This window comes from Apium graveolens, chromosome 7, assembly GCF_009905375.1.
Source record: "Apium graveolens cultivar Ventura chromosome 7, ASM990537v1, whole genome shotgun sequence".
Taxonomy (NCBI): Eukaryota; Viridiplantae; Streptophyta; class Magnoliopsida; order Apiales; family Apiaceae; genus Apium; species Apium graveolens.
In genome coordinates, this window is record NC_133653.1 from 104,708,615 (window position 1) to 104,725,422 (window position 16,808).

At 33.4% G+C, this 16,808-nt stretch overlaps 1 protein-coding gene across 1 annotated transcript; it reads left to right on the forward strand.

Annotated features, from left to right (window-relative positions):
- The first annotated feature begins 433 nt into the window (after positions 1-433).
- On the forward strand, positions 434-8,766 carry LOC141671986 (3beta-hydroxysteroid-dehydrogenase/decarboxylase-like). The gene is made up of 12 exons (XM_074478461.1): positions 434-798; positions 1,743-1,832; positions 1,955-2,088; positions 2,441-2,611; positions 3,546-3,671; positions 4,096-4,175; positions 5,418-5,616; positions 5,892-5,997; positions 6,635-6,809; positions 7,249-7,405; positions 7,619-7,685; positions 8,268-8,766. Exons 1-12 carry the CDS (start codon positions 537-539, stop codon positions 8,417-8,419), a joined length of 1,719 nt encoding a protein of 572 aa, XP_074334562.1. The 5' UTR covers positions 434-536; the 3' UTR covers positions 8,420-8,766.
- Positions 8,767-16,808: the final 8,042 nt, after the last annotated feature.

Here is a 16,808-nt window from a genome sequence, read left to right on the forward strand (position 1 = left end):
CTCTTAACTCCAAATATAAGAAATGTGACAAAAAAATGCACTCCAACAGTGTCTTAGTGGTTCCTTATATCACTAAGACAACTTTCTCATGCCTTATCTTTAAGGAATAACAAGTTATCCCTTATTTCATTTTTGTCAATAAAAAGTTATTTCTCTCTCTTCTTTTAAGTTCTTTTCTCTCTCTTCCTTTCATATCTCATTCAAATTTATTATTATTATAATAATAAGGAATGAAAATAAGAATCATTGTTGGAATTCAAATTCAAAACCATGTCTTAAATCACTAAGAATTAATATTTTATAATATTTATAAGGAACTTGTTAAGATAGTGTATGTTTAGCGTAAAATAAAAAGGATGAAAAGCCCAGGCCCACGTGAAAGTATGTTTAAAATAAAACCCAACGCATTTTGAGCCCAAAACAAAACAAAACATAAGAAAAAAACCAAAAGAATCACCCCTCTGATCCTCTTTTGTAAATCTCAAGTAAGAATATTATACAGTCACACTGTAATTCACACACAATCACAATCAGAGATGGCCGAACAATCAGAGAAAGTTGAACAATCGGAATCAGAAAAGAAATGGTGCGTAGTAACAGGAGGCAGAGGCTTCGCAGCACGACACTTGGTAGAAATGCTCATCCGTTTCGATATGTTCTGTGTTCGTATCGCTGATTTAGGTCCTCAGATTAGTCTAGATCCTTCTGAACACACCGGTGTCCTAGGTCAAGCGTTTCAATCTGGCCGCGCTACTTATATCTCCTGTGATCTTCGCCATAAATCGCAGGTCTCTAAAGGTCTATCTCTATCCCCCATTCCCTTCTTCATTTTTCGACTGTTTTATATATGTTTAATTGACAAGTTAAATTACTTGCTGTGTTGTTTATTAATGTGCATAATTTTCAAAATTTCATGATGATTGTGGGATACTGGTTTATCGAAAAAGGAATGAGGCAATGTGTTAGCTTATAATCGAGCAAACTCATAAAGGATTGCAAATTATTGAGTTAATGTTATTACTTGATTCTGTGCTATACGCACTTTTACAGTGGCTTATATTTTGGATTGGATTGTATTTCACTTGTTCACGTAGATTATAAAAGGTTACTAAGATTCAAAGTAGTTGCTGATCATAGCTCATGTACGGGTATGATATTGGATGAGGATAATTTGTGTAACCAGTATTATATATATTTTGTCGGATTATAAAAATACATGTTAAGTTTGCCACTTCAACATTAAGCACTGGCTAATGCTTTCTATCTATTAAAGTCTCAATATTAGGAGGTCTTCTTCTGTTTCAGTAGGGCGGGATAATATCTTTTGCTGGATGATTTTGATTTTATGTATTGCTTGTATTAGGAACCTATAAACTATGTTATGCTCACAAATCACAATGAAATTCTTCTCACCAATCAGTTTATCTATTGGCAACTTTTGTAGCATCTCTTTTCATCATTGCATCTAATATTGGTTCAGTTACACATATATGTATGAGATTGATAATTATACTCATTCTTGCGGCTTTTCTAGATAAAAGTTGCCAAAAGTGATATGGATGAGAGAGAATATTTTTTTTTTACAATAGTTCAATGCTTGACACTTGAGAGAATGCTTTTATCCGAGTTGTTATGAAGGACTTTACCTTCGGCCAAACTTTACTTTATCTATATAATTTCATGACCTTATAATTTTTTCCCCCATATTGTCTATATCTCACAAAGTTTGACTATATCTACAGCTTGTGAAGGTGCTGAGGTCGTGTTCCATATGGCTGCTCCTGATTCCTCCATAAATAACCACAAACTCCATCAATCAGTTAATGTACAAGGTTAAACACCAACTTAGCACTTCGTAGGGTGTTTTAAGTATTGATCCTTTTGCAGGCTTTCTCTTTTGACTTTCTCTCATCAAGTTTAGATTTCCCTACTAAATTAAGGTTAACACTTACAGGCACGGTGAACGTAATTGAAGCTTGTGTTGAGTTAAAAGTAAAGAGACTTATTTACACAAGCTCTCCCAGTGTCGTCTTTGATGGAGTACATGGAATTTTTAATGGCGACGAATCACTTCCCTATCCAGTCAAGGTAACTGACTGCATCAAATTTCTTTCTGAAAAGCCTTCACTAGAGAATAATAATATTATATACATATTCTATGTTGTTGGTACTGATTGTTACCAGTTGCAATTTGTTATATTGTATTTTTATTTCCTTTTCTTGCATAATTTTGTAAAATTGTTGGCATAATTGTAACTAATCATATTCTGTGTTTTTTAGTAAGTAGTCTTAATTTCTTTATTTTGATTTGATTGCAACAAATGACAGCAACATAGTATGGTATCAATATCGAAATTTGCTAGTGCTCTTATTTTGATTGGAACTAGATGTATGTATATAATAGTTTCAAGAACATACTAATGTGAATTATACTGTCCAGCACAATGATTCATACTCTGCAACTAAAGCTGATGGAGAGGCACTAGTTATCAAGGCCAATGGTGTTAATGGGCTCCTGACATGCTGTATCCGTCCTAGCAGCATTTTTGGTCCTGGTGACAAGTTACTTGTTCCATCTTTAGTTAATGCTGCAAGGGCTGGGAAATCAAAGGTATTCTTTTTTCCTTTTGGGATGTAATTTCATATCTGATTTATTTTGTGCTTGTTGAGCTAGTTTTCAAATTCTTGATGTAAAGATGTAAAAAATATAGATTTTTTCGTGATGTTATAGTTCTTAAGTGTCCTTTTTGCCCATTTTTATGTTCAAGCCTTTTGGAGTTTTCGGTTGATATCATCAGGTAGGAAGATAATACTTCTTTTTTATTTGTTGCTGAATATCGTAGTCAAGTTGCTAAAATAATAGCTTTGAAAGTGGAAGTTTTATTAACATATGGAGTCTGTATGTTACGGCACTCTGGATAGTAAATTAATTTTGTGCAGCCATAATCAGTATAGCTGTGTAACAAATTAACAATGGCATTAGACTGACTTCTGACATCATATATAACTGGACATCCAAATTTTTTAAGCATCACAAAGGTATGCTTGGCGAGGCTTGACACTTACCGATCAAAATTTACAGAATGTGCAAAGTAAGAGTTTGGGGGGGGAGAGAATTCTCCACAAATGTACAACTGGAAACTATATGGCAAAGTGATTTTTTATTCATACATATGTACACACTATATAATAATGTAATTTCTGTAACTATTTGTACAAATCATTTATATAGAAAATATTTTAATTACGATTTACGTAAGAGTCCCCATCATATTTTGAAAAACTTAAATTTTGGTTGACATCATATTCAACTAACTATTTGGACAACAGTCATTGCTTTTTTAGGCCTGATACTTGCTGATCAAAATATGGTAGTATACAGTGTGTGCGCGTTTCTTGGCCATATATTTGTATGGTGTTTTAGGCAATGGTCTAATAAATGTGTGTTACTTCTGAATGATTTCAGTTACAATCTCACTCTTAATGTTTTTTGGGACCGCATTATGTTAATGCTACCTTTCTTTTGTTGTACATTGCATCAACAGTTCATTATTGGCGATGGCAACAATTTGTATGATTTTACTTATGTTGAAAATGTGGCACATGCACACATATGTGCTGAACGAGCTTTAGCGTCCAATGGACCAGTTGCACATAAAGCTGCAGGCCAGGTAATATTCCTTTTGTATTATCATGTTTATATTTTATAAATCTTCCATGGGGTAATGATTGTAGTATTGGAGTGTTTGTATTAAGCTGTCACATTTCAAGTGCCAGGTAAGATGATGTTTCCATTTTTTTAAATTCAAAATAATGGCTTCTGGTGTTCCTGAATGCCTGATAATATATATCTTGGATATTTATATGCTCATTAGTCCTAAGTCCGATGAGGTAAAACTTGCTTTTCTTTGGTCATTCTGTTTTCTATATCCATCCTATAGTTTCATGCAAGACTGACCATCATCTTCTGATAAGAGTAATTGGTTGAAACTTGGTGAGCTCCTAAAGGAGAATCGACATGCTTATCAAGCTTCAGAAGAAATATTGACATCAGATGCTTGCATTCTGAGTGACTAGTTTGATTGTGTTTTGCAGGCATACTTTATCACCAATATGGAGCCTATCAAGTTTTGGGACTTTTTGTCGCTAATTCTTGTCGGACTGGGCTATGAAAGGTACCATAATTCCCCCTTTTCTTTTTCGTTACTAAATTCTTTTTCGGGTCAGCTCAGCCTACCTCCGATAAGGATACATAACCTATAAATGAAATAGCGGAGGGTTTCTATCTGAGCTGACCCGAGGTCTATGGATGTACACTAGTTAGATAGATGCCAGCCTTTTTGTTGTTAAAAATTACAAATTTGGATTTAACTGCAATAGGATGTTATGTTAACATAACCAATTTTAAGTTAGCAACGGAATGAATCATCCTCAGTGACCGATAAACATAGTTTACATCAATAGGCGTTTTAGCAACTGCCTTTCACTCAGTAATTGAGACTAATCCTTGCCCTTGGCAGCCAAATAGTTTTTCCACCGCAGAGAATGACCTTAAGAACATATTTAGTGTCGTTTTGTTTGAGTATTGTGGAGAATAAATGCACATGAGTTCTTGTCTTTTTTACAAACATTATCCCAACTTATATTTGTTTTACATACAATAAATTCGCTCTAGTTCAAAAAAAACAACGGTGCTTCACATTTTGGCCTTAGCAGCAGCACGATCAATTTTTATTTTGAATTCAAAAGTACCAAGCAAATTTGTAATGTCAAGTAGACACAAAATGACTAACTTATAATATGATTTGCATTAATATATTGAAGTTACTTGTATGAGAAGTCTTAATTCATAGAACTTATACTTATTTGTAGCTATTGATCAAGATGTAATTTTCTTAGCCTAATTTTTTTTTTATCTATTCCGCTATTAAACAAGCTCATCAGACCTATATGATATTCTTGATGGTATATATTTTTTTGTGTTTGATAAAGTATGCTATTGGTGTGCAGCTGTTGTAATTAATTACTCTTGATAAAGTTTAATTTTCATATGTGATTAATGAATATAATTAGCAAATTTAGGATTGAGCCTTCTGTCTCCTTGTGTTGCTTGCTCTTTACAAGAACTTATAGTGTATATGGTGTTTACTTCTTTTCAAGTAAAATAGAATTCCCCTATGAAACATATCTACAGGTTGGTACAGTTTGCATTAGGAAAAGTAACCATATCGTGGTACACCAATGTTTTCCTCATTTCCAATTTAAGAGGCACCCTATGTGTTCCCTTTTTTCTGGCTTTATTCTAATTTCCGATAGTCTTCAGGTCAAGAATTGAAGTTCATATCATGATGCCAATTGCACCTATAGTGGAGGCAATATGTCTTTGTATCTCTGTCCTGATTTTCTGTAGTCTGCAGGCCTAGAATTAAAGTTCCTGTATCTATCATGATGCCAATTGCACATGTAGTGGAGCTAATATATACTGTATTAGCACCCTATGGGATGAAGGTTCCGCAATTGACGCCCTCAAGAGTCAGACTCCTCAGTTGCAACAGGACGTTTGATTGCTCAAAAGCAAATGATCGACTTGGCTACTCACCAGTTGTGCCACTTCAGGTCTCTCCATTTTTTGTAACATAAATTGGTCATCTGACACTAATCATTAATCTTCCTCCAAAAACTTGTTTATTTAGTATTTTCAGTTATGAGAGTTGGTTATTTTTTGATTGGTTTATCTCAAATTTTAGAAGTTTTTAAGAAAGAGTAACTGTCTTGTTTGACCGGAAGAAATACGAAAGATTTTCTTGACCTAAGCACATTTAGTGGATGCTTGTTTCTTCCTTTGAAGAATCTTTTTTGAGTTTTGCTAACATGAAGTTAGTTTTTTGCAGGAGGGTCTTACTAAGACTATTGACTCATACTCTCACTTGCGGGCTGAACTGTATCGTCGTAGGGATGGTCCATCAAAAGCTTCGATATATCTCGGCAGCGGAAGGGGTATATATAATCATATTCTTCTAGTCACCTACTTTCCTACATATGAATTTGGCCCTGCTGTTACCTACAGTATACAGCATCTATGAGTTAAATATTGCAATCTTCTATGACCTGTTTATGGTAGTTGATTTTGGACTATTATTGTTTAATTGGTAAATTTCATTCTGGATTCAGACTTTTATTGTCTGTTGGAGTGGACTGGACTGTCTACCACCTTGTGAGTGGGATGTCTTCCACCTTCTGAGTGGGACCATGTGCCAAACTAAATTACATCAAGTACTATCAGTTCTCTTAGGTAGATATTTAGTTAATAAGACCAGTTAAATTATATGAAGTACTAATTTTACATTTACTTAACTGCTAGTGAAAACTAGATTTGGAGGAAATGTTATTGATGTACATCCAGATTGTTATAAATATATCGGTGGTGGATTTTAGATAGGAAGAATATTTAGCTGCATCGTCACAGAACTCAATGTGTGTAGATTGTGATTGAACTCACTTGTTAAAGTTGTTTCATTCTATGCATAGAATAGTATAAATAGGATCAATGTATAAGCTGTAATTTTATTGAAACCAATAAATTTTTTATAGGCACCCAAATAAATAATAATTATTTGTGACATTGCTATTACAGTTTCTGACATACTTCTGTGGAGGGATAAAAGGCAGACACTCGCAACTATATTAGTTTTGTCTGCCATCTACTTCAACTTTGTAGCATCTGGGTATACCATGATTACTGCAGTTTCCAAATTTCTTGCGATGGCGTCCATCTTATTATTCCTCCATGGGAGATCACCAAGAAAAATGTATGTAGCTGATCTCTCTCTCTCTCTCTCTCTCTCTCTCACACACACACACACACACACACACACACACACAAACACTCAAGCACACTCATGCACACATAAATACACACATTTCTCTCTCTCTCACACACACACAGAGACACATGCACACGCACACGCACACGCGCACACACATTGTAATATATATATTTGTACAGCAACAAGAGGCTACAGCAGAAATACAAATTGCTATTTATTTAAAATTATTAATTAGTCAGGCATAATCTATAGCTTATTGGATTTGGCACTACCTATACGGGTTTGAATCATTCTGCTTGTATCAATCGGATCAGACAAATAAAGATGACTGCTCACTTGGGATTTGTCATAAGCAGTATTGTCTAATGTCAGGTTGGAAGAATTATAACCACAGTTTCAAAATCTAATTCTTGTGGTGCAGATTGGGATATACAATTGAGAAGGTTCCGGATTCAAATTTTAGTTTGTCAAAAGAAACATCACATAAAGTTGCTTTATCAATGGCTTCTTCGTGGAATTATGCAGTGAATGGTTTAAAATCCCTTTGCTGTGGGAATGACTGGTTTTTGTATTTTAAGGTACTTGTGCTTAACTTGCAGTAACTTCTTTGTTTTTCTTGATGATGTGCTCTTTGAACGATTGATTTTGTTTTTAAACATGTCTCCTACCTTGTTAAATAAATTGTTTTCTATGATAACTGGAAAGGTGCCATGTGTTCTTCCATGGCCTTGTTATCTTGTATGGATCTTCTAGTCTCATTCTTTGATGCATTTTTATGGCTGTTGAAACAGGTGGTTTTCTCTCTATTACTACTGGACTGCCTTGGAGCTCTTTCTCTACGAAGATTGTTTACCCTAGGTGTCTCTCTCTCTCCCTCGCGCCCTCCCCCTCCCTCGGTTTGGGTGTTTGTTCCTCTTCTGCTCGACCGCCCCAGATTCATGGACGTCCCAATACATCTCTCCCTCCCTCATCCCTCCCTCCCTCCCCAACCCTCTCTCTCTCTCTCTCTCTCTCTCTCTCTCTCTCTCTCTCCCTCTCTCATCTCCCTCTCCCTCGGTTGGGGTGTTTGTTCCTCCTCTCCTCGGCCCCCCAGAATCATGGACGTCCCAATATATCAAGTTGTCTTACCACCTTCAAACTTAAGAAACACATTGTTCCCAACATATTTTAAACCCCCCCCCCTCCCCGAGTGTGTGTTTTCCTTCCCTCAACCACCCTAGAGTCGTGGACATCCCAATACACATTAACTTGTCTTACCACCTTCAAAATTTAGAAACACTTTTTTTCCAACATTTTTAATCTCTCTCTCTCTGTACCCCTCATTTTGGTTTAAACTTTTTATACTGCTCATTTTGGACAGAGATCATGACCTTTTAATAATTATCAAAAGATTATCGTAAAATGTTCCCTGGTGCTTAATGTTGTTTTGTTTGATTGCAGTACTTCCCTTTATGTTTGTCGCTTTCATCATATATGAGAAAAAGGAGGAAGAAATTGATAGTTTTGTCCTAAGCATAATCTCCATCGGATCCAGATTAAAATCTGATGCTGAGAGAAATATAAATATCAAAACAAACACCAAAAGTGAGTGATCTCCAACAGTCCTGACATAAAATTGAAGAGATTTTCTCAACTTCAAGCAGAGTATTTTTCGGACTATCGACTAGAGCTGGTGGCTTGACTGACTGTAACAGAGATGCTCTTTAAATGAATTCAGAGCACTGATTCGTGCTTTTTTCACCACTAACAGGCAAACGAAATTGTTCAGGACAATGATTTTGTAGCTGCATTATTAGTCAAGCACGAATGTAATCTTGTTTCACAATTTACAAGCCGTGCCATTAAATTTGTTCTATTAATTTGATTTGGGTGTTCGTGACTAAATTGTATGAGCTTTCTAATAGATTTTTTTACTAAACCAAATATTTTTCTGGCAGCACACGAATTTTCCCTTCTTAGATCGGAGGCAGAGGCATAAAATGTTTTTAATTCAATTTTTTTTGTCTTTTAATTCAATTTAGTATATTGGAACTAGCAAGGATTAATCTTCTATTGGTGAAAACTTGACATTTAGGATAATTGGGTTTTACCGTCTAAAAAGTCTATTTTTAATAGGGAAAATGAATTTTTTTGACACTTTTTGTGTGTTCGGAAACTTACCACTTAATTATAATTTTTTTTGTTTTACTAACATTATGGTTCAGATTTTTTTCAGTCACTAACGTTCGGTTTGGTTTGAATTTGATTATTAGTATTTTTTCAATTTTCTACAGCATTATTAAAATATAGTAATAATCAGTACAAAAAGTGTTATTTGTATCTGAGTTTGCTAGATGCATACGAAGGAGTCGTATAATGTCTGAATTATATACATATGATATAGGAAGGACGCGTATTATTTTAAAAATCTGATCAAAACAGATGTATATATACATTGTAAACAGGACACATATTATTTTAAAAATCTGATCAAAACAGATGTATATATATATTGTAAACAGACGCATAAAGTAAGTTCATATACGTCTTTTACTTTTTAGGTGAGTACTAAGCTCAAAACCAAAATTATAAGGAAGAGGCATCCCAATCCGTACTAAAATTATTAGGAAATAAAAAAATAAAAAATTCAATATAATCAAATTAGCAAACTGATCATAAAGTACTAATAACATTAAAATATTAAAATGTACATATCAATATTTTACTAAAAGACACTTTCAAAAACCAAATGAAATCACTAATCACAACTCCTTCATACAACTTTTATCGACCCAAAATCAAAAATATAAACCTATCCACTCTAATAGAATTGTAAAACATGTATATATATAAACACAAAAAAAAAGAATAATATTGTAATAATGTAAATTTGATATTAAATCAAACAGCTCTCACAACATATTTTTCTTACAAATATAGTTTTATAACTTGTTTTTAAGATTTTTTTTTATATATAAAAATTTAAATGTTAAATTATTATTCAGAAGAATTTTTTTTAGAATAATTCATGAAACTACATCTTTTACGAGTTTTAAAATGTTTGTCAAACTCTCATTACCAAGGTAAACGTCTTGGGATACACATGGAGTATTATATATAAAGATATAGACGTATATCAAATTATTAAAATATTACAGACTACCACTATATTTTAATAATCCTACAAAAAATTGGCATGCTAATAATTAAATACGCACCTAACGTTTGTGATTAAAAACAAATATGAACTTATTATTAGTGAGCAAAAGAAAAAAAATAATAGTTGAATGATAACTTCCTAAAAACACGATAAGTTAGGTGACGAAAAAATCCATTTTCTTTTTTTAATAAATATGAACGAGATTGGGGAAATGAAATGAAAGTCTTTTTTTAATAATTGCATGTTTGGTAACACCCGATCTCAACTTAAAGGACTTAAACATCATTTATAATTTTAGTAAATTATGCAGATAGGATGAAACACGCATTTCTCTAAATAAATATTGAAAGGGTTACTTTTCCCGTTTGATTACCATATTATTTCCTTAAGTATTGTAATTCAATATTTTGAATTTTTTAATCATGTCTTTATAATTTATATTCATGTATGAAATTATTAGATTAAAATTTTGAATTTTATATTTAAAAAATTATAATTTATCAATACACCATAAACTTATAAGTAAAAGTAATCAAATAAATCGTGATTGGCAGCACTTATATATATTAGTTTCTAATTTTTTTTATCAAATTTTATAAATTGAAAATCTACGTAAATAATAAAAAAAATAACATATATATATATAGTATAAGTCAAATAAGCCGCGAAGCAACAACCATATGGATCTATTAGAATTTGTTTAATTTGTTTCTTATCTCGATTAGAGATGGCAATGGGGTCGGTCGAAACGGGTTTATCAAAAACCAAACCCGAACCCGATTATTTTTGTCAAACCCGAACCCGAACTCGGAAAAACCCGAACCACCAAACCTGAACCCGAACCCATCGGGTTCTGTTTGGATTCGGGTTTGTAGATCACTATCAAATTGCACATTAATTTGCACAAACTCTAGTGAAAAATTACTAGAATTTGGTTTGAGCAAAGTGCTCATAAATATGATGATATTGAAATTTTTGGGATTGAATTAGAGGGTTTTCAGAAGACAATGGATAATATACCTCTATGAATAAAATTGTTAGTGAAATAATGCAACAATCTTGACCTTTAGTATATTTGTAATGAAAATGCTGCTAAAAAAATATTTAAACAACTTTAATGCAATAGTTTGTAAAAAGTATAATTTTTTAGTACTAATATTAGTAATATATTATATTATATATTATATTATTACTTATAAAATATTATTTATATATTAACACCAGTTTCGGATCGGGTTCGGGTTCGAGTCGGAACGGAACGGGTTTCAGGTTTTCGGGTCGGGTTCGAAACGGTATGCCTTAAAACCAAATACGACCCCGACCCGAAAATGGTTCGGGTTTAAAAATCAAACCCGAACCCGAATCCAAACTCGAAATATTCGAGTTCGGTAAAACCCGATCGGATCGATACAGATGGGGTATCTATCGATTCGGTACAAATTGTCATCCCTAATCTCGATCGGCTGGACTATAGCATTCTAAGCAAGTGTTTTGAAACTCCCCCAGTTAATTGTTTACAAAGTGCCAGTCCAATTCAATTTTTAAAATCTAATTAATCGTATTACATTTTTTTATCGTCGTATATAAAAAATCTTATTAAAATTCAAATACTATATTCCTTTTAATATGAATTATTATAGAATTTATGGTTTAATAAAATATAAAGTATAAGTTAAAATTACCAAACACACCACCAAAAATTATCCAAACACCTAAATGATTTATAAAAATATTTTTAATTTTGTGTAATTTTATTTTAACCAGAGATCATTATAATTTTATTTTTTTAGCCCATATCAATAATATAATTTTATTTTCGTCAAGATTAATATTGTATATTATATAGTTTTATCCCGAAATAATTATTCTTGTTTTTAAATTTTCTCTTTTTAAAAAAAATTGAAATTCATGTATTAAAATTTTTAATTCATGCAATTTATAATTTGCATTTTAATTTTATTTTAATATATATATAACGTATAAATTACCCCCTCCGTTCCCTTTAATTCTTCACGAGGATCGAATCCAGTATCTGAAAAGACAAAGGATAAATTTTTAACCAATCCTCTTGTGCTCGTGTACTATTGATTCATTATAATTGCATTCATTATAATTGCAACTTCTGCGAACATGGCAGAGGACACTGTCAGTCATGTTCATTCTTCTCTTTACAACATTTTTTCGTAAGTAGTTACTCACTGCTTCCGTAAAAATATTTTTTTTATTGAACACGTTTACCAATACACTCTTTTAATTATTAATATCTTTAATTTTATATTAATATTAAATATAAAAATTTCATTATATTAAATTACTTATAAATACAAATCCAATAACAGCCTGTTTGGATAGCCACATTTCATTTAAAATACTGTATTTGACTCAAATTTATTGTTTGGATAGGTGAGGGATTTAGATTTGGATTTGGCCCAAATTCTACCCATTTAAAAATAAAGCCCATATGAGTGAATTTCAAATAACAATTTTAGGTATGTCATTCCAAATGAAAAACAGCCCAAATATTGGATCGGACGACTCAACAGTCACTCAACGGTCTCTCTCGATCGATTGAATCTCTCTCGATCTCTCAACCTCTTATCTCTCTCTTCACACATAATCCATCAACGAACATGAGGTATGGTACAGCCGTTTGTGAATCTATACATATAACAACAAATTGATTCAATATACATACATACAAATATTTATTGATTTCAATTTTTTCTTACACGCAAAAGAATTGATCAGATCTATATATTTTTATTTGGAAAATAATTGATTTTATTGGTTCTTTTTGCAGTTCAAAAGAGAAATCAGCTCAAGGGTTAGTATATTACACATTTTCCTCTTTATATTCACTCTTTATTTGTGCGTGTTATTGCTGCCTTTTTACTGTTGAAATAGTTAGTTTTAATTGAGTACCTCTTTGCTTGTTAGCGTAGCTCGATTAATTTGATAATTGTTTATTTTTTCTAACTGCAAACACAGAAAATTTCATGTCTCTAACGTTTTACAAAAACGTCCAAGGGGTAATGTTGACAATGATGAGGATATGGAATTTATTATGTTGGTCGTAGGTTTTATTCAAGTCGTAGTGACAGCATCTTATGGCCAAAATTATAGGTTAAAGGAGTTAACATGGAATGCTTATGATCGTTCTCAAATTAGAGCTACTTGGATGAACACCTTAAAAATTGACAGGAGATGCCGTGATGAATTGCGTCTTGATATACCTCGATTTGAGAAGTTGTGTCACCTTTTAGAAACTAGGGGAGGGTTAGTAACTACAAAACATGTCACTGTAAAAGAAGTTATGGTTTTATTTCTTCACATCCTTGCCCATGATTTGAAAAATAGAACCATACAAGCTCTTTTTGCACGTTCTGGAGAGACAGTGAGTCGACAATTTCATATAGTACTTGGATCATTACTCAAGCTCGGGAAGGATTACATAAAGAAAGTAGACCATTCCACTAGTTATGTTGATGATAATCAGTGGAAGTGGTTTGAGGTAATCTAAAAGTCAATTTCTATTCATGTAGGTAAAATTTAAGGTGTCCATTATTAAATAAGAACTATATTTAGGGTGCTGTTGGAGCTCTTGATGGGACACATATCAAAATGACTGTCCCTGTCGAGGACCGGCCACGCTATCGAGATAGAAAAGGAGATATTAGCACTAATGTTCTAGCTACTTGTGATCCAGATTTATGTTTCACGTATGTTTTGCCTGGGTGGGAAGGGTCGGCATCAGATCCTCGTGTACTCCGCGATGCACTTCGTAGACCAAATGGTCTAAAAGTGCCTAAAAGTAAGAATTTGTTCATGCTTTGAATTTGGTTAGACACTTTTAGAAAATGTAATATTTAAAATGCTTTAATTATGTGATGCAGATAAGTATTTTCTTGCGGATTTGGGTTTTTCAAATAGTGAAGGATTCCTAACTCCTTACAAACATACTCGATATCATTTGAATTTATGGCATGGAAACACTCCCACAAATTACAAAGAACTTTTTAACTTGAGGCACTCTTCCGCTCGTAATTGCATTGAAAGGGCTTTTGGGTTGTTGAAGAAGCGTTGGGCTATATTGAGGGATGCTAGCTTTTATCCCAAAAAAATTCAAATCAGAATTGTTAGATATATTTGATAATGTCATGGCTAATATGTTTTATGTTTAGATTTCAGATCTTATTTGAACAGAACAAATCAGTACTTAACTGATCAGTACTTATACTGGAAGTCAGAACTTAAGAGATATCAGTACTTATGTTATCAGGAGATAGATATCAGAACTTAAGTGCTGAAGGACGATCAGATAAGGACAGTAGCTGATTAAAGTTAAGAAGATCAAGATAAACATAAGAAGAGATATGCATGAAGAAGGAATTCCGTGAAGAATGGAATACTTGGAATAGAAGATATCTGATTGATATATTTTAGGAAGCAGAATTATATTCCATATCAATTAGCGAATATCTTGTAACTGTGTAGTATATAAACACAGACATAGGGTTTACACTATAAGTGTTATCATTATCGAGAATATTATTTAATATAACTCTAGCAGCTCTCGTGATATTTTGTTCATCACTGAGAGATAACAGTTCCAGATTGTAACAGAGGTTATTGTTTAAATAAAGTTTGTTTTCTGTTACATAAGTTCTTGAAGTTTGATTTGATTGTAATAAACACTGTATTCACCCCCTCTACAGTGAAAGTGTGACCTAACAAGTGGTATCAGAGCTATCTGTTAACACACATACAGTTAAAGATCCAAACACAATCATGTCTGACACAGAAACTCCAACTAAGCCTACCAAAACTGAGGAATCATCAAAGACATCAATTCAGAGTCGATATGAGACTATCAGAGTTCCCATATTGAGACCATCTGAATATCCCATATGGAAGGTAAGGATGACCATGTTTCTGGAAGCAACAGATCCAGAATACCTTGATAGAATCAAGGAAGGGCCTCACAAACCTACCAAGCTCGCTGTTGTAGTTGCAGGTGAAGCAGCAATGACCGTACCAAAGGAAAAGAATGATTACACTGCTGAAGATATATCATCTATTGCTAAGGATGCCAAGGTACGTCACTTATTGCATAGTGCCATTGATAATGTAATGTCAAACAGGGTAATCAACTGCAAGACTGCTAAGGAGATATGGGATGCACTGGAGACAAGGTGTCAAGGAACTGAAACAGTTAAGAAGAACAGGAAGACAATACTCACTCAAGAGTATGAACACTTTGACTCTAGGACTAATGAGTCATTGACTGATGTATATGATAGATTTGTCAAACTCTTGAATGACTTGTCATTAGTAAATAAGGAGTATGATCTTGAAGATACAAACCTCAAATTCCTGTTAGCTCTTCCTGAATGTTGGGATTTGAAGGCAACAACAATAAGAGACAACTACAATCTTGATGAAACAACTCTTGATGAAATCTATGGAATGCTCAAGACTCATGAACTTGAGATGGAACAAAGAAGCAAGAGGAAAGGAGGAAAGTCAAGGACAGTTGCTCTCAAGGTTGAAGAGGAATCCCCCAAACCACCTTCCTCAAAGAAAGATAAGGATTCTGAAAGCTTGCCTGAAACTGATGCTGATGAGGAGATGATGAAGCTGTGTGCTCTTATGGTGAAAGGAATCACAAAGATTGCATACAGGAAGTTCAGGAAGGGAAAGAAGTTTTCCAGGAAAGGCATAAGTTCTGATAAGAAGAATTTCAGAAGATCTGAAGGAAGAGGAGGAAAGTCTGACAGAGGAGATTACGCTAATGTTAAATGTTATAATTGTGGTGAGAAAGGCCACATATCTCCTGATTGCAAGAAGACCAAGAATGACAAAGGCAAAGCTCTTGTCACAAAGCAGAAAAGCTGGACAGACACCTCAGACTCTGAAAGTGAGGAGAACTATGCATTGATGGCAAATGCTGATAAATCAAGTTCTGAGAGCAGTTCTGAAGCTGCTGAAACAAAGGTACCTCAGACTACTTATGCTTTTCATACTGATGATATTAATGAGTTGAGAAGATATCTTAAAACCATGTTTGTTAGTTATAGAGATCAAACTTTAACATGTGAAAGATTAACTTCTGAAAATCTTGCTTTTAGGAAAAGAAATGATTTCTTAGAAAAAGAGTTAGTCATGCTTCATCAAACTCAGCAGGATAGAGATGATGCTTTTTATGTTAGGGATGAAGTGCTAAAAATGAATGAATCTCTAAAAACTGAGTTAGAAAAGGAGAGAGAGATTATCAGAACTTGGACTAACTCTGGCAAAACAACTCAAAATTTGCTAAGCAGTGAAAACTGGAAAGAGGGCTTAGGCTATGGAGAAAATAAAAAAGGAACTGTAGAAATTAAGCCTGTTGATAAGCAAAAGCCGAAGTTAAAACCTGTTAAGTTTGTAACTGAAAAATCCGAAAATGAGAAATCAGAAGTTAAAAAGAAATTAGCTTCTGACAAACTAAAACAGGAAAAGACAGCTGAAGTTAACATAGGCTTAATGACAAAGAAGCAGCTTAAGCATAAGCTGAAAGATGTTAAGAATGCAAACAAGGTAAAATCACCTAAGAAAAACAGGAATGGAAAGGAAGGTGTGAATAAAAGCAATAACTATAAATCTGTTCCTGATGCTCCTAGGAAAGCATGTCATAACTGTGGAAGTTCTAACCATCTGGCTTCTTTTTGCAGGAAGAATAAGAATATTAACTCCTTATCTACAAAGTCAGGAGTTAAGAGTCAGTCTGTTAGATACAAACCACAAAATCCTTGTTTTCATTGTGGTAGTTTATGGCATTCCATTTATACTTGTAAGGAATATCA

What these genes read in the sequence shown, in the direction of transcription:
- LOC141671986 (XM_074478461.1), top strand. Translation starts at nt 537, where the DNA reads ATGGCCGAACAATCAGAGAAAGTTGAACAATCGGAATCAGAAAAGAAA. An exon ending in CACTTCCCTATCCAGTCAAG is followed by an intron (nt 2,089 to 2,440) that starts GTAACTGACTGC and finishes TATACTGTCCAG; the next exon opens with CACAATGATTCATACTCTGC. An exon ending in GGGAGATCACCAAGAAAAAT is followed by an intron (nt 6,810 to 7,248) that starts GTATGTAGCTGA and finishes CTTGTGGTGCAG; the next exon opens with ATTGGGATATACAATTGAGA.